Raw genomic sequence first — 24,591 nt, 5'->3', positions numbered from 1 at the left:
AACCTTCTGCATGATTTATGAAACCTCTGGCCCCATCCTCAGTGATCTTTCATTCCAGATCAGGTGGCTCAGAAACAAACGACAGGAAGACGATGAGATGGGTGATATTTCACAAACATCGCTGCCTAATCGGGGGCAGGTTTTCAACTGACCGAATACAGGACCTATAATGGTGACCCTTAATGGACGGCTAACGTGTTTAGCTTCTGCAATTCATCAGCATAACTCCATACTGCTCTTCCAGGCTTTAAAAGTTGGTCAACTACGACACCGAAAAAGAATAAAGTGTATAATATCACTGATATCACATATCAGTCAGACACCATGAAGCGTTTCAAGAACATTTTTGAACCACAGGTTCCTCTGGTGCATTTAAAAACACACCCGTTTTAGGACGACCATGAATTAGTAAGATGGAGGAACTTGAAGCTTCCTGATTTTTTAAACCTAGTCATCACAACCCCTTTACCTAGCTTTTACTCAAGCTTGCTACGCAACATGAATGACAAAACAGAGTGACAAAACAAAGATTTCGACAATTTTAACACTAGCGGTATGTGAAAAAATATAAAACCATCTTAACTTCTAGCTTGTTTGTCGTAATTCTGGACTTTTTCCTTGTACTGGAATGACTTCTTGCATACGTTGCATCACTTCTGTTTCTTTATATAGCGCTTATCAGCTGCTCAAGATACTTTGGGTCATTAGTCAAATCTATAGGTCATGAGGCCACTCGGTTGCCTCTCTGACTCCTTTAGGTAGAGCCAGAGACGTGGCAAATATCCTTTCTATTTTTTTAATAACTCTGTGCCGTATATCTAGTCAGATCATGTGACACTTAATTGTGCGATATCTGATGACACCAGGTTGTACTAGAGCTAATTTAGTTTTCTTATGATGACAGCAGGTTGTACCAGAGCTAATTTAGCTTTAACAACAATAGTGGATAAGTACTTATACAAAATGTTACGTGTAGAATTTTTTGCAAGCTATAGAGATTCCCCAAGATAGGACACCTTTTGTCAATTCAAGGCATATAATTGTAATTGAGTTCATTGTGGAAATGTTCAGGCGGAGCAATACTTATGGGCGGCATTCTACTTACAATTCAATTTATTTCTATAGCGCTTTTAACAATGGTCACTGTCTCAATGTAGCTTCACAGAAGTATACAAACATTAAATAATAATTATAAAGTCTAAGGTTAAGGTAGTATTTATGCCTAATGAGTAAACCTGAGGTGACGGTGGTGAGGAAATGATAGGAGGAAGAAACCTTGAGAGGAACCAGGCTCAGAAGGGAACCTCATCCTCATTTGGGTGACACTGGACAGTAAATAATGTACATGTAGATAATGTCCTTTCTTCAACAGTTTAGATTCACGAGGAATTGTGCAACCAAGATCTCAGCATAGTATCTGAGTTCATTGCACAACATTAGCCTAAAGCCGGGTTTCTGTAATCAGTGTGATGCTGTTTTATACTGTTATTGCTCAATTTATTCTTACACTTTCTCTCTCAAATGCTTTCTGAAGACAATTTGCCGTTTATATGATCTGCCAGAACTCTAATATCTCCTTAATTGTCTTTTTTTTCTGTTATTGTTTATATGTTATTGTACACAATTCTACTTAACGTATTGTAACTCGTCGCACAAGACAAATCTTTGCATCTCACTGATGATAAAAGCTTCTTTTCTGAAAACATGATACACATAAAAAGCCAGATCCATATCCACATGTATGTTGGTCTAATCCTCCTGAAACCTATCAGGCGTAGGGTTTGAGTTGCACAGTCCACGTCCAGCCAACAATGGCAGCTCCTCTCTCAAAAGGAGCAGCTTAAATATTCATAAGGTAACCCACACCTGTTTCCAGGTAACCGATGCTGGACTCCTGAACCGTGGCAGTGTGTGTATGTGAGGAAGCGATCAGCGCTGGAACTGTTTCTCTCGTGCTTTGCTTCGATCAGTAACCAGGGCTTTTGCAAGCAATCCTGAACAAATACAAGATCATGAAGGATCTCTGACCTGGATTTTGGACTCGAATCTGCCACACAACCTTCTCTTCAACACAATCTCAATCTGTCCGTCTTGTACTGTTTGAAAGTGTTTCAACAGATGGACCACAGTTGTCCGTCTTGTTGAGAGCGTCGGAATCGAATATAAAGTCCGGAATTCGGTCGATGGTGGTTTGACCGGACGTTTGAGCGACTCCTCGTTCTCAGTTTTCACTTCGCTGGGGGTTTTTCCAGGAAGAAGTGAGCATGAATCCGCTGTGGAAAGTGTACAAGAGCAAGGTGATGAAGACGCTCAACCCTGACGCAGAGGAAGAGCCTGCTGAAGAGGTAATCTTAGAGATAACAGTTATGAATCTACTGGAAGTTTTTAAGATAATTGTAAACCACTTTTAATACGATGTAACAGCAGGCCAAATATCATCAGGAAAAGCGAGGTCTGACTGCATTACACTTCTACTTTGGATTCAGATCGTTTCCGGAAATATCTAACTAGGCAGTTTTGTCAAGCTACACTGGCACTTAGTAGGAAAAAGTAGCTTATTAGTGGAAAATCTACACTATTTTGTAAATAGCTCAGCCACTGCCATGCTAATAGAAATGTAGTCAAGCTAGAAACATCGCAACTCATAGGTTACTTATATAAAGACACAACATATTACAAATCACTGGCTGAAAAGGTGACTACTATCCAAAGAGGAGAAGATAAACATGCCATGTGCTACATCTGCACCTCAGAGCACAGGGCTTTATTATGCACAGCCGTTCTCTTAAGCATGGTCAGATGGAGACAAATGAAGTGGAACATGTCCTCTGGGAAGGGGACGGCAGTGAATTTACACAGAACTGAATCTCTGAATCTTTACTAAAGTAAAGCAAGGAGAGCGTCTTACGTCTTAATCTTCACATTTATCAAGCGGCAGATTAGAACATCAGCACTAAAAGTCGCTGCTGCTTTGGAAAGAGAGATTGAGAGAAGGAATGCAACAGGTGGGTCAGATGGCTGCAGGTGAAATGGAGCAGACGGAGGGATGTGACCCAGTTCTTTAAGGCCTGCAGTAATTTGATATTTAACAGGCTTCAGATGCCAGTTTACTGATTTAGCAGGAATGAGGCTCGAGCTGGCGTTCTGACACCAGACCTCTGAACTCTAGAGAGATAGAAAATAAATGCACCGAAGAGTCCATTCCAATATTTTTGATCACTCCCATAATTTTTATCCAAAACTGTAATGCTTAATATTCATTTATAAGCATTTACATACAGTCGCTTATTATTTAGCTCAATTTATAATGCTGTAATGATTCAAATCAAGCAGAGGAAGCAACAGATTCGTTTTTTTAAGCAGTTAATGACTTTGTTTAGCGTGTTTTAGCAGCAGCCATGCTAGCAATCTGAGAAAAGAAATTGTGATTAGCCGTGACAACAAACCTCTTTTCCTTCATATTACTAAACGTACACTTAAAACACAACCCAGGATCGGAAACATGTGGGTGGATTTTGTGTGTGTGTGTGAGTGTGTGTGTGAGTGTGTGTGTGTGTGTGGCTATTTTAATTCGTAGAGTACTAAAAACAGTTACAGTCATCGTGATACCATTGAAGATCCATCAGAGCTTTTACATAAATAAATGCCCAGATACTATAATGCATTATTACTGTGTTATCAAAGTTATTATAGAGTCTTGAAGGTAAAGAAGCCAAATTCCTGATTTCCTGCTGAAATCTCTGATATCAAACAGCAGGTTATTATATAAAGCTGGTGGGGAAAATACTCCTAACTATAACTCCTTAGATATAGTAAGTAATAATTATGACCATTTGTATTGCTTGAACTGCATTATGTATGTTTTATACGTTCCTTTTTAATTATTACAAAAATTGTAAATCCCTCCTTTTTGCCTGTTATTTTGTCTGGTTAATTTTTTTTTATAAGGATAAATTAGGAATAAAACACTTGGGGGTTATGCTGTTATAGGAAAATGATCAACACCATAATGATGTGGCATGAAGCAGAGTTACTGTTCCTACCCGAGACTTCATTAGTTTCCTATAACAAAAGGTTTATTTTTTACTTTTATACCACACCAATTTGCCAACAATTAATTAATTCAATTAAAAATGTCTAGATTTCTACATTTAAGGTTATAGAAAGTCTATAAAACCAAGTTAGTTCTGTTATCGCTTACCTTATAGCAGCTATAAAAAAACATAATTGCACCAGCCTCTTATTTTTCACTCTTTTGGAAGTTAATGGGAATGAAGAAATGAATTAAGACTTTCTGACCAATGAAATTTGAGAATCCAACATAGGTCTATAGTTGTTTGTGTCATCAATCATTAGGCGTTCAGATCGTCGCTTAAAGCAGCTATCGCTTACTAGCCTTAGCTGGAGGAACATTAAATACACCTATTTAAAACCAGAAACATCCAAAAATCTCCACCTTATTTGGATGGTAGAGAAATAATAACGTATTACAGATGATGCATTTTTTGTGGTTAGAAATAATTTCCGTGTTAATTTGGGAAAGAAATATTTCATTAAGTTGTGTAATGCTCATAAGTAACCACTAGATGGAGATATATTTCTATTCCAGCCAATCCTCTTCCTTCTAGCTCACAGCTAAGTCTTCAAGATCCAAGTAACACTCCCGCGATGACTGTTTGTGGTATTTTGGAGCACTCTGATTAAAATCTAGATCAAAATAACTTCATTAGTCATGTGGAATTCATAACACAAGACATATGTCAAGACATAACAGGTCTAACATGAAGACAGTCTGGACTTCCAACATGTACACTTTCATCGCTGAGGCGTAGAAGGAAGATGCATTTTACGGATATCGTCTGTTTCGTCCGTTGTTAGCTTTGCAATTAATGTAATCACAACTAGATTGTGTAAGCAAACCGCTTTCCAGACCATATAGAGTAAGTCAAGTGGCATAATATTGTATTTCCATTGCAGAGCCGTAACTGGAGTCGAGACATTTCGGAAAACTGGTGTGTTGAAATTTAAAGCATCCTGCTGACAAACTCCCTTCCCTCATTCTAAATGTGTCAGTGCTGTCGTGTCTTACATTAGCTCACCGATTTACCTTTGCACGTAGGTGTGTGAGACGGCAGAGGAAATGACTCCTGTCGAGCAGGATGAAGGACCCAGTGCTGTGTCGCAGCTGGCGAAAAGAGTAAGGCCGCATTCACAGCCTACAAGCAAGGCATCATTAAACAGATCTGTTCACTTATTTAGAAATCTTGTTCAGGAGTGGCTCCATGCTGCGTTCGAGGTTTTCAGTATATTGTGGTACTTTAAATTCCAGTTTTTAACTAAAATAACAAATAACAATGTGAGGGCTCTTTTAGGAAAATTGCCTTAAGTAAACGTAGAACTGCTCCTTTGTCTGGTTTTGCGACTTTAAAGGAGCAGTTTGTCATTTTATCACCCTCTGCTGCCGATAAGATGAATTGCAATTGCAAATAAAAGTAACAACTGAACCTTCTATTGCTTTACAGAGCGACTGACAATTTATTACATTTTTATACAACTGAGGGTTAAGGGCCTTGCTCAGGGGCCCAGCAGTGGCAGCATGGTGGACCTGGGATTCAAACTCACAACCTTCTGAACAATTGAATACATAGGAGCTACATTGTTTATATATAGGAGCTACATTGTACATACATAGGAGCTACAGTGAATACATAGGAGCTACATTGTTTATACACAGGAGCTACATTAAATATGAAGGATCTCTATTGTACATGCATAGGAGCTACATTGTACATACATAGGAGCTACACTGAATACATAGGAGCTACACTGTACATACATAGAAGCTACATTGAATACATCAGAGCTACACTGTAGACCCATAGCAGCTACACTGAATAGATAGGAGCGACATTCAATACAATGAAGCTACATTGCACATACATCGGAGCTACATTGCACATACATAGGAGCTACAATGAATACATAGGAGCTACAGTGAATACATAGGAGCTACAATGAATACATAGGAGCTACATTGCACATACATAGGAGCTACAGTGAATACATAGGAGCTACAGTGAATACATAGGAGCTACAATGAATACATAGGAGCTACATTGCACATACATAGGAGCTACAGTGAATACATAGGAGCTACATTGTACATACATAGAAGCTACATTGTACAGAAGCTACATTGCACATACATCGGAGCTACATTGCACATACATAGGAGCTACAATGAATACATAGGAGCTACAGTGAATACATAGGAGCTACAATGAATACATAGGAGCTACATTGTACATACATAGGAGCTACAGTGAATACATAGGAGCTACATTGTACATACATAGGAGCTACAATGAATACATAGGAGCTACAGTGAATACATAGGAGCTACATTGCACATACAAAGGAGCTACAGTGAATACATAGGAGCTACATTGTACATACATAGAAGCTACAATGAATACATAGGAGCTACAGTGAATACATAGGAGCTACAATGAATACATAGGAGCTACATTGTACATACATAGGAGCTACAATGAATACATAGGAGCTACAATGAATTCATAGGAGCTACATTGCACATACATAGAAGCTACAGTGAATACATAGGAGCTACAATGAATACATAGGAGCTACATTGCACATACATAGGAGCTACAGTGAATACATAGGAGCTACATTGTACATACATAGAAGCTACATTGTACAGAAGCTACATTGCACATACATCGGAGCTACATTGCACATACATAGGAGCTACAATGAATACATAGGAGCTACAGTGAATACATAGGAGCTACAATGAATACATAGGAGCTACATTGTACATACATAGGAGCTACAGTGAATACATAGGAGCTACATTGTACATACATAGGAGCTACAATGAATACATAGGAGCTACAGTGAATACATAGGAGCTACATTGCACATACAAAGGAGCTACAGTGAATACATAGGAGCTACATTGTACATACATAGAAGCTACAATGAATACATAGGAGCTACAGTGAATACATAGGAGCTACAATGAATACATAGGAGCTACATTGTACATACATAGGAGCTACAGTGAATACATAGGAGCTACATTGTACATACATAGGAGCTACAGTGAATACATAGGAGCTACAATGAATACATAGGAGCTACATTGTACATACATAGGAGCTACAGTGAATACATAGGAGCTACAATGAATACATAGGAGCTACATTGTACATACATAGGAGCTACAGTGAATACATAGGAGCTACAATGAATTCATAGGAGCTACATTGCACATACATAGGAGCTACAGTGAATACATAGGAGCTACAATGAATACATAGGAGCTACATTGCACATACATAGGAGCTATAGTGAATACATAGGAGCTACATTGTACATACATAGAAGCTACATTGTACAGAAGCTACATTGTACATACATAGGAGCTACAGTGAATACATAGGAGCTACATTGTATTACATTACCAGTGTTATTACAGCTGAATGAAACACCCCTGCACGTTTTGACCTCAGGTACAGGGTGTGGGGACGAAGAGCTGGAAGAGCGTGACCGCTCTGTTTAATAAAGATGACGAGCACCAGCTCCTGGAGTCTGAGACTGAGAGTCAGCCCATACCGGACCAGTGAGTGACTTCCCAGTTCACCTCCACCATGTGTCTGGAACCAGTTCAACATAACGCGCTATTGTAAAAGGCTGTTTTGTTTTTCTCCTGATTCAGCTGAAGATTTAATCAGATAAATGAGCAGGAGAATCATTCATGTGCTGAGTCAGCTGTGCTGAACTGTTTTTATTTCTTCAATTATAAATCACTGTAAAAACTTATTATTCTAGATGTCATTAACTAAAACTTTCAGTACTTCAAAATGCACAAGAGTTCAGGACTTGTAGGCCTTAAGCCCCAGAACTTATAGACATGGTCCTTTGACACAGAGTATGAGTTGACAAAATTATGTTCTTGTTCATAACTGATTAAATCAAAATAGTGGTGCACTTAGACTATAAGATAAAATAGGATTAGATAAGATATAAAAAAGGATAAAACATTATATAAGAAATACACTGACCAGGCATAACATTATGACCACCTAATATGCCTGATATTGTTTTCGTCCCCCTTTTGCTGCCTAAACAGCCCTGACCCGTCCTGCACTGTGTATTCTGACACGTTTCTATCAGAACCAGCATTAACCTCTTCAGCAGTTTGAGCAACAGTAGCTCGTCTGTTGGATCGGATCACACGGGCCAGCCTTCGCTACTCACGTGCATCAATGAGCCTTGGCCACCCCTGACCCTGTCACCAGGTTCACCACTGTTCCTTCCTTGGACCACTTTTGATAGATACTGACCACTGCAGACCGGGAACACCCCACAAGAGCTGCAGTTCTGGAGATGCTCTGATCCAGTGGTCTAGCCTTCACAATTTGGTCCTTCATCAAACTCGCTCAAATCCTTACGCTTGTCCATTTTTCCTGCTTCTAACATCAACTTTGAGGACAAAATGTTCACTTGCCGCCTAATATATCCCACCCACTAACAGGTGCCATGATGAGGAGATCATCAGTCTTATTCACTTCGCCTGTAAGTGGTCATTATGTTTTGCCTGATTGGTGTATAGTCCAAATTTATAAAGCTATAAGAGACCAAAGTTAAGTGTCTGAGTCCAAATGTGCAAGGAATTTTAAGTATACCTGTTGCAACTTTAGTTTCCATAGTAACTCTATGCAGGGCAGTGCAAAAAAAATTCAGACGTGTCTATAATGCAACAAATCATCTCCCTTACTCCACTACTGTAACTTTACATTTGACTTGACTCTCTCTTCAGCCCACTGGCCATAAAGCCAGAAGAGCCGACACGACCCAACAAACGTAACACAGGATTCTGGGACTCCTTCGCCACCAAGTGGAACCAGGGGGCAGCTATGAAACAGGCTGAAGCAGCGGAGGCGGCCGGTGAGGGCAGATCCGACGAGAGGAGTCAAGAGGAAGGGCATCAGGGAGGAGCAGATAATACAGCGGGAGAAGATGGAGGTGGCCAGGGCAACAGCTTCTCCAGATATGCCTCTCTGGGTGGGGCAAATGAGGATAACCCTGCCTTTAAATGGAACTTTGTGACCAGCAAGCTGGCCGAGCTGAAGAGCAAAAGCGCGGCCAAGAGCAACTAGCCAACGATATAAGAGGACAGAAATAAATGTATCTGTATCTGGATTGCTTGTTCTTTCTGAATGAACCTACTAAGTAATTAATCACAATTTCCTCTTCGGCTTCCAGCTTTACTTCATGTACTGCTTTATGACACACACACACACACACACACACTCTTCAGGGAATTATGCACAACAGGCACTATTCAAGCTACAATCACACAACTAACTACAAATGTTGTGCAATCACAACACAATCCTAATAGGAATTTTACTCTATAGTACAGTATAAAATACAGCCCTGTTATATTTTTTTTTGCACTATATATATATACTCAACCTAGTCTAGTTTCCTTCAAACCATCTCCTAGAACTCAATAAGTCATCATAGAAGAAGTTATCGTGTGATGGTCGTATAATGATAATTTAGAGATGGGTTTCGTTGGTTTCGCTGCATTTTATTTGACTCAATTATCAAATCGCTGACTTAGAAATATACAATAGGATAGCTAGCGAAGTTGTAAATGCGGATATTTTGTAGACATAAACAAAAGAATTCAAATAAATAATAAAATAAAATGGTGGCATACACAGTGAACACTAAGAGTTTTCTAGTTTTCGACATAATATAACTAGATAAAAGTTAAAAGTTGCATAAGGGAAAGGACGTAGTTATGCTAGCCTGATGCATGATGACCTGATATTTCAGATTTTTTCTACTTTATTATTATTATTTTTTTAAGCTAAATATTGCTCATGTTCATGGTATTGAAGAGTTTAATGTAGCCATGATCGAATCTCAGATATAAATTAGTGTCTGTTTCCATTACTGTCACTTTCCTGCCTATGATAAAGACATTTACAAGTAGATGTATTAAAAATTAGACCAAAGCAAACACTGGACACTACAAGCTGAAATATCTGCAGGCAAAAAAAAGGGCAGAAAGAATGCACGAATTGTCCAGGAGGAAAAGAGGATCATTTGAGTTCTGATTGTTTTCTGCTTGTCCTATTTCCTGTCTGGCTTCTTCCTAAATACAGTTTGGTTTAATATATGAAACTAGAGGATCTGTGTGTGTGTGTGTGTGTGTGTGTGAGAGAGAGAGTGAAAGAGAAAGAGAGAGATGTGTGGGGAACATTGTCATCATAATGGTGCCTGTGTTGTCCATTTTTTGCTGAATGTATTCTTTTGTTTCATTCTTTCACTTTCACCTTCACAACAATAGCGAAGAAATTCACAAATAAAGACCATCTGATGAAGTCCGTGTTTCATGATTCATTGTTAAATTTTGGCTCCAGATGAATAGATAAATCACGGAATTCACACAAACAGACATACCAATGATTTTTGCAAGTATAAAGCACATGAGGTTTATTTTTTTAGGCCACGGTAGATTTAGATTCATCTCAGGCTGCTTTCTGTGAGTTAGTTTAAAAGCTTATTAATTAATATTAAAATATCAAAATATTATATTTCTTTATTTTACTGCAAATAAATTACACCTCGGCATATGAAACTATCATAATTAATTTATCTTGTATTTTCTATTATAAGATATATATGATATATGATTATATGATAATTAAAGTCAGCTCTAAACATTTTTAAATAACATTTTGCTTGACATAGTCTTGTTCCATTGCCAGATAATTTTCAACAATAATTTGTTCAAATAATAAAATTTATTACAAGAAAGAGGAAAAATGATCTTTCTAGAAAAGTGAGAAACGTTAAGGAAATGGAAAAGCATCTAAAAACAGGATCTTATTTTGGTTTATAGTCTATTATCTTATCATTAGAAAGATTCATTATATATAACAATATTCATATACATTTTCCCATATTTAAATTTTTTTTTCACTTATTAAGATATATTCACTTGATTAAAAATAAATAAATAATAATAAAAACCATAATAATCATAATAATAATAATAATAATGACGAGTATAATAATAATTTTATATTTATATTTTATTTTTTATATTGTTATTATTATTATTATTATTGTTGTTTTTTATTTATTTATTATTGGTGCTGTCTATAAATATTTTTAAACCTTTCAAGTCATGTTTTGTTTATTTATATGTAGGTTTATTTATTTACTTATTTATTACTGGTGCTATCTATAAATAATTTTAAACATTTTAAGTCATGTTTTATTTATTTATTTATTTATTTATTTATTTATTTATTATTGGTGTGTCTATAGAAACGTTAAAATTTTCAAGTCATGTTTTATTTATTTATTTATTTATTTATTTATTTATTTATTTATTTATTATTAGTGCGTCTATAAAAACTTTAAACTTTTCAAGTTATGTTTTATTTATTTATTTATTTATTATTGTTGGTGTCTATATACAATTTTTAACTTTTCAAGTCATGTTTTATTTATGTATATGTAGAATTGTTTATTTATTTATTTATTTATTTATTTATTTATTTATTGTGGTGGTGTTTATAAATAACTTTAAACCTTTTACGTCATGTTTTAAAATTGCGGATAATCAAAATAATAAAATCCCACACAAAACACCACGTTGCTAATTAACATTCACTCAATCATTTTTAATACATATACAATTAATTCATCTTTATAATTCTTCGACCCTTAAATTCTTTTAACGAATCCGTTTCCTCTGCACATAATAAACCATGAACAATCCACCGTGAAAATCACCCCAGTGTCAGAAATGCTCATAAACGGCTCTGACCTGCAGTATAAGGTTTTTTATGGTGTTCCTCCGGTACAGTGTATCGGCAGACACGGTTTGAGCCAGAGGGCGCAGGGAAGTGTGTGTACAGCCTCGGTTTCATTAAACACACAGCTGGAGCCTTTATCGCATATGGCGTATAGAACTGAGAGGATCTGATTCAGCCCATTTAACACACCCAGAGGAGCCAGAGAGCGTAGTGGGGAAAATGGTGTACTTGGTGTTCATGTACTGAGATATAATACGGGATTTTTAGCTAACTTGCTAGATCATTTGCGAGGAATTCTTGCTTCAGAGTAAAGGATAAGTGGATAAAAGGTGTGTATCAGTCTTGACATGACTTGCCAATGACGTGATGTAAAGCATGAACACATACATACTGTATGATATGATATGATGGTACGTCATTATTCGGTGTTGTGTAAAGCATCTTGCTTAATGACGGAGCCGAGGTTTGTTCACTGAGTCACTCGGAAAATGAATTTACAGAGCGACGGGATATTTAGGTCATCAGTCTCCATTCTGATTGGTCCGGCAGTGTCGAGTCATTTTCTCTAATAGCACTTCGGTCAGAAACTCCGGCAGCAATCGTTGTTGCTATAGCAACAGCTCGCTCACAGGGACTTAGGAAGAGATTAGAAACTGGGTTCTTATTCAGCATAAACAAGTTGCTGATATGGGATCTTTTCGGGAAGGAAATTTCCCAGCTTCCTTGTTTGCTTGAAATATTTCAGAAACAAACGTTTTCTCTGTAAATTGAGCTGATGTTTTTTATTTTATATTAAGTGGAAGTGAATGTGAGGGAGTGATGTTTATAGCTGCTATAACGTAAGTGTATTTTAGCATTAAATTTAAATAGAAATATATAAAAAGTAAAAAAGAAAGAGAAACAAGGAGGTATAACGGGAATGAAACACTTCAGCATGTGCTGAAATGGGAACACTGGGATGGGAATTTTGTGTCGTTGGTTATTTTCCCGTGAAAGCATGCCTACATGTGTGTTTTCCTTACAAGATGCTGAACTCATTTAAGCGAAATAGAGATGGCTTTTTCTTCAATAGAATAAGAAAATCACAAACATTTCTTAGTTCATTAAGTTCTTTCGGCTTTTCCCTTCAGGGGTGGCCACAGCGAATCATCTCTCTCCACCTATCCCTATCTTCTGCATCCTCAACCCTTGCACCCACTAGCTTCATATCCTCATTTATTCCATCCATATACCTCCTCTTTGGCCTTCCTCTTTGCCTCCTGCCTGGCACCTCCATGTCCAACATTCTCCTACCAATATACTCACTCTCCCTCCTCTGGACATGTCCAAACCATCTTAATCTGGCCTCCCTAACTTCGTCCCCCAAATGTCCAACATGAGCTGTCCCTCTGATGTACTCGTTCCTAATCCTGCCCAACCGTGTCACTCCCAAAGAGAACCTCTCAACATCTTCAGCTCTGACTCCTGTCTCTTCCTCAGTGACACTGCCTCTAAACCATACAGCATGGCCGGTCTCACCACTGTCTTGTACATTCATCAACTGATAAAGAACATTTTCTTATTTTTATTATCCTAGCGTTAGTCCCACGCACTGGCAGGGTCCGCTGCTTGTAGCAGATCATTCAATCTGCATGGTTTTACACCAGATGCCCTTCCTGACGCAAACCTCCCATTTTTATCCAGGCTTGGGACCAGCAATGAGAGTTAACTCTTCAGTGGTTGGGGTGGTGCCCTGCCTGGGAATCGAACCTGGGCCACGGCAATGAGAGCTCGGGATCCTGCCTCTGGTCCACCAGGAGGCCAAGAACGATTTCTTGTTTAAATTTTCTAATTCTATGAGCTTTTACACATAGCCAAGATATTTCAAAACAGGAAGTCCAAAAACTTAAGTGATCCTATACTGGTCTCAAATATGACAGTAGGACATTTCTTTAATAAAGGTATTTACTGGATTTCTTGACCCTAGTGTGGATAAAAACAAATCCATGAGCTACAACTGGCCATTATCTCAAAGCTATACTTATTCCCGAATGTAATATAGTATAAAAGTGTGAAGGTTGCTTGAAATGGTGAGCGAGAATCCAGGAATTTCACCCTGTGGAAAACACACCATGTTCTCGCCACCAAACAACACGTCTTTCCATCTGTCTCTTTCTTTCTTCTCTCATGATCGTATTTCCTCCCTTTCTTGTCCCTTCGCTCTGGCGTGTTTATGTCTTGTCTGTTCTGTCATTCTGTCTCGCTCCATGAAGAAATCACCCACCGCTTCACATTTACCTGCAGTTATGAGTCAACCATAATAAAAACAAATTCTAACCCTGGATATACACACACACACACACGCAGACACACACACACACACACGCAGACGTGCCCCGCAGCACCTGTGTGTGACAGAGCGGCGTCTGAGAAGGGCCTCTGAGTCATCCATGAGAGCAGCAGGTCCATCTGGAGTAAAGCTGTGGGACTACACACACACACACACACACACACACACACACACACGCTTACATTTCCTTCTAAGAACAACAGACCAGGTGTTGCCCCCCACAATGCCACACACACACTCAGGTGTGCAGACGGTGTGACGGTGACCCTTGACCTCACCCTGTTGTGAGTCCTCTTTGCCGTCATGTTCCTGCCTCACGGCGAGTGCGAAAGAAACACGCTGCTGGTGCGAGACAAAGACGTCCAAAAATACGTGAAAGAGAAGAGTAGAATGAACGAAAAAAAGAGACTTAGCGTATATTATGGACTTTACAGTTTCTGCTAACAGGAGAAATAAATATCTACAGGTAACTTCTAGAAAAAAGTATCTTATAGTAAATCTCTGTAGATATCAGATTTGTATTGATTCATATTGACTAGAGTTTATTTCAGTCACTGAGGATACGCAGAATCAGGAATAAATCTCTTTATCCTTCTCTCCTTTTTTCTTCTCCTTCTCCTACTTCTTCTTCGTCTCATCCATCCTCTACGTTTAATCTGTCTTATCTTCCTTATGTACTTTTTCTTCTCTACCTCAGTTTGCTCTTCCTCACCATTCTGCCCTTTTGCCTAATTCCTCTACTCCTGTTCCTTCTTCTCCTTCTCCTCATCTTTCTTCACCTTCTTTTCATTCTTCTCCTCTTTTCTATTCTTCCTATTCCTCATTTTGCTCTCCTTGTGCTCCTCCTCCTCCTCCTTTTTCTTCGTCTCCTTCTCTTCATCTCGTTTCATTTTATTCATCACCCCAGCCTTCTTCTCCTTCCTCTCCTCCTCCTCTTTCCTCTCCTTCTTTTCATTCTTCTCCTCTTTCCTATTCTTCTCCTTATTTTCCCCTCCTCATGCTCCTCCTCCTCCTCCTCCTCCCCATTTTTCTTCAACTTGTTCTGATCCTTCTCATCATCATGTTCACCCTGTTCTTCCTTCTCATCATTTTTCTTCTCCCTCTCCTCCTCCTTCATCTCCTTCTCTTCATTTTTCTCCCCTTTCCTATGCTTCTCCTCCTTTTGCCCTCCTTTTTTTTTACTCTTTTTCTTCTACCTGTTCTTATGCTTGTCATCTTCATTCTCTTCTTCCTCCTTCTCCATTTCTTCTTCTTCTTCTCCTCCTCCTCCTCCTCCTCATTTTCACCCTGTTCATCCTTCTCCTCCTCCTCATTTTCACCCTGTTCATCCTTCTCCTCCTTCACATTCTTCTTCTCCTCCTTCCTCTTGCTCTTATCCTCGTCATTATCATTCTCCTTCTCCCAATCGTTCATCTCCATCGCCTCCTCCTTCTCCAGTGTCTAATCCTTTTGGAATTGCTTCGTCTCATGTGCTTCCAAGGTTCAAAACATTTGCTGTTTTAAAATAATCTAGCTACAGAATTTCTCATAAAATATCATGCATTTATTATACAATTCCAGCCCACTCAGGTCAACTTAAAGTTCTACTCAGCTCATTATCCAGCCTTTAACTGCCCCGTCCCCCCCACCCTTAACCCCGCTGTTCCCTCAGGATGCAACCTGATCTACATTCCCATGGGGATCTCCTTTACAAACAAAACGATTCATCAGGAATCATTAAAGATCCTCACTGACTTCTGATCTTGGGTTTTAGATAATTGACTGATCACTTGTTTCATTACTAGACGTTTTTCTTCCACCTTCTCCTTGTCTCTCTGTACAGTTGAGTTCAGCTGTCAAGAGACGTCCATCATCTTCAGATTTTATCTAATAAGTGGTGTTTACTCTTCATCTTCTGTGTATGTGTGTGTGTGTGTATATTGTAAGTCAGTTATGCATTTGTGTGTATATTGAGTTGAAGGTGTGATAGTGATGACAGGACTTTCATGACCCCCCCATCTCTCTCTCTCTCTCTCTCTCTCTCTCTGTCTCACACACACACACACACACACACATACACACACACACGTCAGTGTCAGATTTCTGTTTCTACAGCTGTTGGGAATGTTGACTTTTTTCTCTTTGCTCTAAAAGAGCTTCGTGTCTTCTACTTATCTCTAATAATAACACACGATGACACTTTATATTACATTAAACCACACAAACACACACACACACACACTATTGGATGCTATCTCAATCCTGTTTGTTTTTTTGTTAATTCATTTCCTGTAACTTTTGCTTTGATAGTAATCCTATTTATCCAGTTTATATTAATGCAATCATTCACATTTGTTCTTGTGTAATTTTGGTGTGCTGAAGCATTTAGAAGACGTCTCCAGTGTTAGAACTTGGTAATGATGGAAATGGACATGGCAAAGACATGAGAAAGGAAAACACTGCAATGGCAGAGAGGCTGGTGAGGGAATATCGCTGATGTACAACTACAAAAGTTTCAGTAGTTGCTCCTTCACTCATTTTCCCAGAGGGATTTGTCATGACTTTGTCATGTTCCTCTCCACAGTGGTGGTTGATATGAAGCTCATATGAAAGTAGACACTCAGGACTGTAGTATTTCTGGGTTTTTTTTAGCCTATTAGGGGTGATGTATTCTGTTATGTTGTTCTGTCGGCTGCTCCCTGTTTGGGAGCGAATCATTTGGTCTTCAAGTTTTAATTTTGGCACAGGTTTTACACCGGATGCCCATCCTGACTCAACCCTCCCATTTAACCCGGGCTTGGGACCGGCACTGAGAGTTAACCCTTCAGTGTCGGGAATCAGGAATCGGACCCGGGAGACCACCAGGAGGCTTGGTGATATATTCATCGATAAATTCCAGAAAAACAAAAAGAGTTGCCCCATGTGCTTGTTCATAAGCAGCTATAATCTTCACCTACTAAAATTCTGTCTAAGGTTATGTTCGGAGCATCGGCCATTTTTAAAACACGTGAACCACACCAAGAGCCTTAAGAGTTCTGCATTTACAATCACAGCATAAAAGGGACATTTAGAAATTTTACTTATCCTCAAATTTACAATCATCTTTTGCCCTTTTACCCCAGCAATTGAAGCCTCTGGAATGTCATTTTTACCCAGGTTTTTTATGTTGGCCAAGTAATTTATGATTCTTTATTGACTACCTAAATAGCTTTTTAAATAAAACATAACCCCAACCTACTCCTCCACCAGAATTTCTATTGCAGGACTATAAAAAATTTACAGATCACCATAAAGAAGAAGAAGGCTTTATTATCACCACATATACAGTACATTACAGCACTGTGGAACTCTTTTCTTTGCATATCCCAGCTTCCAGAGATTAGAGTCATTTATGATACAGCAGCTCTGGGGTGGAAAGGGTTAAGCACCTTGCTCAATTGCCCAGCAGTGCCAGCTTGGTGGTACTGAGGCTTGAACCCCGATCTTCTGATTAACAACCCAAAGCATTAACCACTTGATCTACCACTGCCCTCCAATTGGACAGAAAGATCTTTTTTCTGTTGTAATAGTTTTATTTTATTTATAAAGTAGTAGAATTTCTGCTATCAAGGATAGTAACATGTCTTTTCCGCAGGGTCTCTAAGAAACAATGTTTTCATTTCCAGCATGTCGTGTGAACTTCTTGCGATACCACAGGTATGTTTATGTTAGGTTAGGGCCCCAAAGCAAAGGGATGTTCATGAGGATTATAAAAACTGACCTGAATATTATCCAAAACAACCAAAGCAGATGAATGTATTTTGTATGGTTTTCATACAGCTAAAACAGACTGGGGATCACTGATGCCACGAAATGTGTACAGGAAGCTGAAAATCATTTTATCTGGTTGTCCGTCTTAAATTAGGAAAAGTCATAAAATATGAAGCAAAAAAGATCAAACGTATTTTTACAGACATTAAAATCATTGAATGATATCAAACTGACCCCAAGGATAATAGGACGGTTAAACAGAAAGGGAAAGACTAATCATTTTTTGGCTGTATTATTTAATAACATTCAGTTATGGTGACATTTTCAAGCTTTCAAAAAAGAGTCTTTTCACCCTTCCTGTCTGACTCATAGTCCTCCGTTCCCTCATCCATCCTGTCAGCACAATCCCATTAAAATCCGGCCCTCGGATTCTCCGAGCGGTTTCAGAGCTCCTACATGAAATTCCTTTGGCTGTAGGTTCAGACAGCTCTGTTTCAGACTGGACACAGTGCAGTGTGTATCAGAGCTACACTGTTTCTCTGAAATACAGAATTCGGTGGAGTCTTTTTACCTATTTACTATGGGTTTATCTTCTGATGAACATGATTCATGGATGGAAAACGAACTGACGCCGATCAGAATCGAGAATTCAACAGTGTTGTAGTATTAAACAAATAAAACACACCTTTCCAGCTGTGCCACCTCTGTATTGCATTACAAACAAGATTTTTTAGACTTATTACAGAAATAAAATGTATTATTTTACTGTTTTATTTACTTCAAGACATCTTTAACTCATCAACACTGTGATGTTCAGCCAAACGTTGGAGTTAAAGTCACCTAATCCTTCCTATTTAATTAATCATTGTTTAACTGATAATTTGCTAAAGATCTTTAGTCTAACGCTAGCTAGCTTGCTAGCACCCTTGGCTAGTTGACTTAATAAGTAATCAAATGCTAGCTTGCGCCTGTGCAAACCAAAATACTGGTTTTTATTGACACTGTAGGTTTTTGACACAACAGAGTAGTTTAGTTGGTGATAGCTAGCTTGCTAGCACACTTGGCTGGCTTTATATACATAATAAAGTAAGTAATCGAATGCTAGCTTGCTCCTGCGCAAACTAAAATACTAGTTATATTTACACTGCAGGTATTTGACACAACAGAGTAGTTTTCTTAGTGACAGCTAGCTTGCTAGCAAACTTGGCAGTGAAGAAATTATTGTTAGAGGCTAAATCACTAAGTGTGTTAATCTTATTTTCTTCATTTCTGTTGGTCTTTGTTTATGTTTTAGATTAACCCATTAATTAAACAATAGACACACTTTATATAAACTAGCACTTGTTTTCTTTTTGCGTTAAGAAAACACTTTCCTTTTAACAGCGAAGACAAAACCGAGTTGTGTGTTCATGATTGCGTTCCTGGTCTGTTGGACGTCTTTATTATTGTTATATGTCATTCCTAGCGAACATGGGGCAGCGTGTTTTCCTCAGATCTTATCCTCGAGACCCTCAATCAGAGTGTAATCAGGAAATAGGAAATTAGCTGAGCCTCTAATGAAAGTGTACAGTGGGCCGCGAGGGCGGTGTAATGACAGAGTGAACGTTACCCCAAAGCTACAAGGAGAGGGATTTCTTCATTTTTCCATTAGGACACACAGCTGGGACACACCTTACTGTAGACCACCATCTGTTCTGGGCTTAAACTTCATTACCCATCAGCCCCTGCATGTTTCCTTGTCACATAACCCAATCACCGACGCCTGTATTTCACCCTAATGAGCATAATGTGTAAGTTCTTGTGCTTCAGGGTCTTTGTGTCATGTTATTTATTGCTTATTTCTGTCTTTTTATAGTTTCTTTCCATCTCATCTCATCCTTCGTCTCTGAGAATCTCACAACAAGCTAGTTCCTGTTATCCCTTAGCCGTTCTCACTGATGTTTCCTCATCATCCTCTCCTTTATCTCACTCTTGAAGACAAGAATATGCAAAATGCTAAATAAATCTCCTCACAAAAACACAAAGAAATAAAAAATCATCAATCAACAATGACACACAAGTCCCTGTGCTAGTTATTCAATATTATGACGACATCATTTAACATAATGCAGCCAGAACTATTGTGCTAGTGTGACAGAAAATTAATAAACACCTTCTGACCAATCAGAATCAAGAATTCAACTAGTTAACACTCATCAACACTGTGATGTTCAACCAAACGTTTGCGTTAGAGCTGATTATCCTGTCGCAATTTTTGTTACTGTTTCTTTTCATTTCATTAGTTTAGCTGATTTTAGCGATCTTGCTACAGAACTCTAGCCTAAGGTTGGCTAGCTGTCTAACGGATTTAGCTTTATCGCTGTACTCAATAAAGTAATAAATCTTGCTGCTCTCCAACCCAAGCTACTGTTTTTATTAACACAATAAAATACTGTAGGAAGTTCACACAATCAGTTCAGTTTACTTGGTGAGATCTAGCTTGCTAGCAAACTTCCCATACACTAATGAAGATGTCCTGTTGCTAGAGGGGTGCGTTAGGGGTCAACTAATGATATAAATGTTCGCAAAAACTTATTTTTATGCTACACGGAGCCAGAAAGGTGGCTGTAATCACTGACTATTTATTTTTGTGAGCCTTTGACTCCACATGTGGCCATGAACCTGCACTTCCCATGACATTGTTATTGTAGTTTTTTTTTTAGCCAGGCACCATGTTGGAGAGATAAAAAAAGGAAGTACAAACCCCACAACCAGAGGACACACCCTAAAGTCAGTGCTCTAGAGATAGGCAAGGACATTTTAGGCAAGGACACACACACACACACACACACACATACAAACAACAGAAGGTCCTTTCCCATGCTTAGCAGATGGAGTTGAACATGTCTAGAGCCTCGAGCTGAATCCTGAGCTTCACCTGAAAGGTAAAAGAAATGCTGAATTTTTCCCAAACCCCTCCGGCATGAGCGTTATGAGCTGTGGGAACCTCACTATGGACAGTCGGCAATTACAGAGACGGAGAAGCTGCAGTAAATCAGCCGGGAAACCACCTTGCTTGTCCTCACAGTGTGCTTTGTAATTAAGGAAATTAATAGCTGTTAACCAGGCCTCATTAGGCAAGCTTCAGATTGGCTAAAAAATGAAATGTGATATGAAACCTAAAACCCTGAAATTTTCTTTAAATACTAATTTCCTGGCCAACGATTTTTAAAAATACTCCTATTTAACGTGGTAAATTTTTAGTTGATTTGCACTCCTGCACTCACACCCTTCCTAACCCTTCTTCTTCATGGAACGTTTTATTTCCAGAGCACCTGAACAGCCCCACTATTTATAACCAGCTCGATGGAACACACGGTTAAAACATTTCCATAATGCCGTGACTCTGTGTCTGGATGAACACGGACTAAACATGTCACAGCTGTCAGGCTGATCCACTTTAACACATATGTAATCAGATCACCTCGTTTGACCCTTGAACCCCTCGGATGATGCATCTTCTGCAATCTTCTGTATACGCACTTTCACAGAAAGCTGATGTTGTCTTTTTTTTTTCTATGAGGTCCACCAAAATACAATTTAATTCGCATCATTATATTTAAAATCCCCCATGAAAAATGTCAGTGTATTTTGTGGCTCAGTTCTTTAATTCAGTGATTAAGCCACGCCAATCAATTCTGCAGTAAAACCACTTAATAAAAAATAATAAAAATGAAACAATGCTTTTTTATGACTCGTAAAATGTTTTATGTTTTGTTCAGCAGTTTGGGAACAGGTCGGTTAAATTGTAATGTGCTGTAAAAAAAATGTAATGTGTCTGAATAAATTTATCATATTACACACACACACACACACAGCCAGTTACTGAACACACTTTGTTAAGATTTCTTATAAAAATTTCAAAAGGTAGTAAGTACTAAATACTCAAATACTAGAATTAGAAAGTCTAGTAACACGTTATTAAAAAAAAATATATATATATATATAAATATATATATATATGTGTGTGTGTGTATATATATATATATATATATATATATATATATATATATATATATATATATATATATATATATATATATTTATTTTAATTATCTTTATAATTAAATAATCTTTTTAATTAAATAAAGATTTATTAAGATTTATTGATTACGACATATATTAGGATGTAACTGGATGTAACTAAGCCACAAAAACAATTATTGTACAGGAAATGATCTAATCATCAGCATCTGGGGATTTTGGAACTGGTAACCACTTTGCTACTGTGATATCTATTAAGTTATGAAATCTTATTACAATATAAAAAAATACATCTTCATATTTTTAAATTTAGTGTAATTGCAGCAATAGTGTATAATAGTCCAGCTTTGAGAGGCGGGGCTTAGGGGAAGTGTAATGTAATATTCAGTTACAAACGTGGCCTTCAAGATGGTGGCAAAAAAAAGTGAGATTTTGTTTATGTTTAGAGATTTTCCAGCTAAGTCAACCACATTAGCTCCTTGTAGTGGGACGAAAACTATAAAGAAAATACGCCGAACATGCCTGTTTGTTTGTAATTTGTCCTTAAGCACACCTAATTATCCTTATTGGTTTCCTCCTTCGACACTGAGAGCTTACATTAGCAGACTTTTACACTCCTGAGCGTCTAGGTATCACGTTGCTCTCCAAGCTCAATCCCTCAACTTCAAAGCAGCGGGAGTGTCTTTAAATCCTGATCTCAGACCCAAAACAGACTAAATGGTGGGATTTACCAAGACGCTTTGCTCCCGTTCGCCTCGTCTCAGTTGTTCGGCATCTGCTAACGTCATCAGCGCATTGTGTCGCTGCTGTTGTTATTGCCTAAAGGCTGTCAAGAAGCTGCTAATCCCTGAACTTTGTCTTAACATGTCCAGGAATTACCATATCAATAGATACAGTTTAGTTATTGATTAGTATAAATATTCAGATTAATTTCATGATTAGTTGGCGGTTCCAGAGCAGATTGGTCCGTTTTGGTTTCCCAGTTGAGGGTTAACTAACCTTTGACATGATGTGGCTTTCATGTGCCATGTCTTTGAACACACCCTGACCTTTTCTCTCTACCCACAGCCAAAGTAGCATTGAGAAGTTCTCAGAGCTCAGTCACTCCATCCCCCACCACACCCACCTGACCTTTGACCAGGAGCTCATGCATGAGAGAGTGAGAGGACAGAAAAGGCCCACACTCTGATTTATGGCCCACTGGTGCCATCTGATCCTGAAGAGAGGTGATTAGATCTGTTTGCGTTCTCCAGTAGTTTTGGGACTCTCTCAAGGAGACGATTCATTCATCTCTACTACAGTGGGTCACATTTCCAAAGTTAGTTGGTTACTGAGACTCACTTGAGTGATCTTGATTAATTCCAGTTCAAAGAAATACCAACCATGCACCTCTACAATAATCCATGTCCATGCTCATGTTCATTAACAATTCTAACATCATTTTATAGCTAATTTAAACCTTCAGCAATAACAGTAACCAACATCGCATTTACAATTAGTGCCAAAATATGTTAGAGCTTTACCACAGACACTAGAGACTCCTTCCATAAAGTTTAAGTAGAACGTAGAATTTGTCTTGTTAACTTGAAGAAATGAGATGGAAGAACTTTTTCTAGCTGCTCTAACATATAGGGTAACAGTAACTAACTCGTTTGTCATTCCACCATATTAATTGTAGCTATAAACGGATAAAAATTAGAGTGAAATTGTAGTGCAGGAAATGTAGCATAAGCGGAATAAAACACAGACATGCAGTTATAGGAAAATAACCAACTGGTAACAGTAACTGCTTGGAGTTGACCATCCCGTTTTCCTGAATGTTTGTATTGTTTACTTGATGCAAATGGATAGGTAATAGGATAATTGTAATTGGATCATTTTGTTTGTAATGCTAACTTCCATTCTCTAAGACATTATCCATCCCAAATATACAACAAAATAAAGTTTAAACACGAATTCCTCAGGATGTTTTTTTTTTTTTGCTCTGCATGGCTCTACATGAATGAAGCTATTCTCAGACCATCTCAAAACAAAGCTCTCTCACAGGTGTGCATCTGTGCTGCACTGTCTTGCTTCCTGCTTCTAATTCTGTGGTTGTATGGCATCACCCTCCACCCCCTGACACAAACACACAATCCCGGTACTATCCTCTACTCCACCACAGACTAAATTAAGAAGCATCTCAGACAGACATTCTGCGTCTAGCCCACAATGCACATTCGCTCTCTCTCTCTAAGCATATTTCTCTCTCCCTGTTTCTGTCTGAGTCATGCACGTCTCTCTCTGTCAGGCCTGGATGGCACTGGCATGTTAGAGCTGCTGACGCAGAAGAATTAGGCCAAATTTGCTCCACTCCACAAACCTGGCAGTGCCCGCGCTGCCCTGTCTTCTGCCCACAGTCTGTCCGAGGCCGCAATTTAGTCTACGCTGTACCATCGGCGTATAATGCGCATGCAAATTGCAGTGTCTTGTTCGAACCTGGGGTGTTTTTTCTGAAGTCACTGAAAATCTGAGCTTGCATCATTCCCTTTGATTAACACGCTGCTTCTCTTACTGTGCCAGAAATAGCTGCCCGTTGCCTCTGGTTGCTTTTGGAAACTAAGGATAGTAACAGGATTCAGTAGGAGTGAGTTTACA

At 38.5% G+C, this 24,591-nt stretch overlaps 2 protein-coding genes across 2 annotated transcripts in view; both read left to right on the top strand.

Annotated features, from left to right (window-relative positions):
- Window positions 1-10,301, top strand: part of LOC131344635 (putative transmembrane protein ZNF593OS) — a 32,507-nt gene extending 22,206 nt beyond the window's left edge. Inside the window, exon 4 of the transcript XR_009203346.1 lies at window positions 10,292-10,301. The gene's annotated coding sequence lies outside the window, so the exon portion shown is untranslated. The remainder of the gene's footprint in view (window positions 1-10,291) is intronic.
- LOC131344634 (uncharacterized protein C1orf232) lies at window positions 1,873-10,285 on the top strand. The gene is made up of 4 exons (XM_058377074.1): window positions 1,873-2,345; window positions 5,120-5,197; window positions 7,539-7,648; window positions 8,849-10,285. The coding sequence occupies exons 1-4, from the start codon at window positions 2,265-2,267 to the stop codon at window positions 9,186-9,188; spliced, it is 609 nt and encodes a 202-aa protein (XP_058233057.1). The 5' UTR covers window positions 1,873-2,264; the 3' UTR covers window positions 9,189-10,285.
- Window positions 10,302-24,591: the final 14,290 nt, after the last annotated feature.

This window comes from Hemibagrus wyckioides, linkage group LG23 (genome assembly GCF_019097595.1).
Source record: "Hemibagrus wyckioides isolate EC202008001 linkage group LG23, SWU_Hwy_1.0, whole genome shotgun sequence".
Lineage (NCBI taxonomy): Eukaryota > Metazoa > Chordata > Actinopteri > Siluriformes > Bagridae > Hemibagrus > Hemibagrus wyckioides.
Note: the sequence above shows the minus strand (reverse complement) of the source record. Positions and strands in the feature narration are given on the sequence as shown.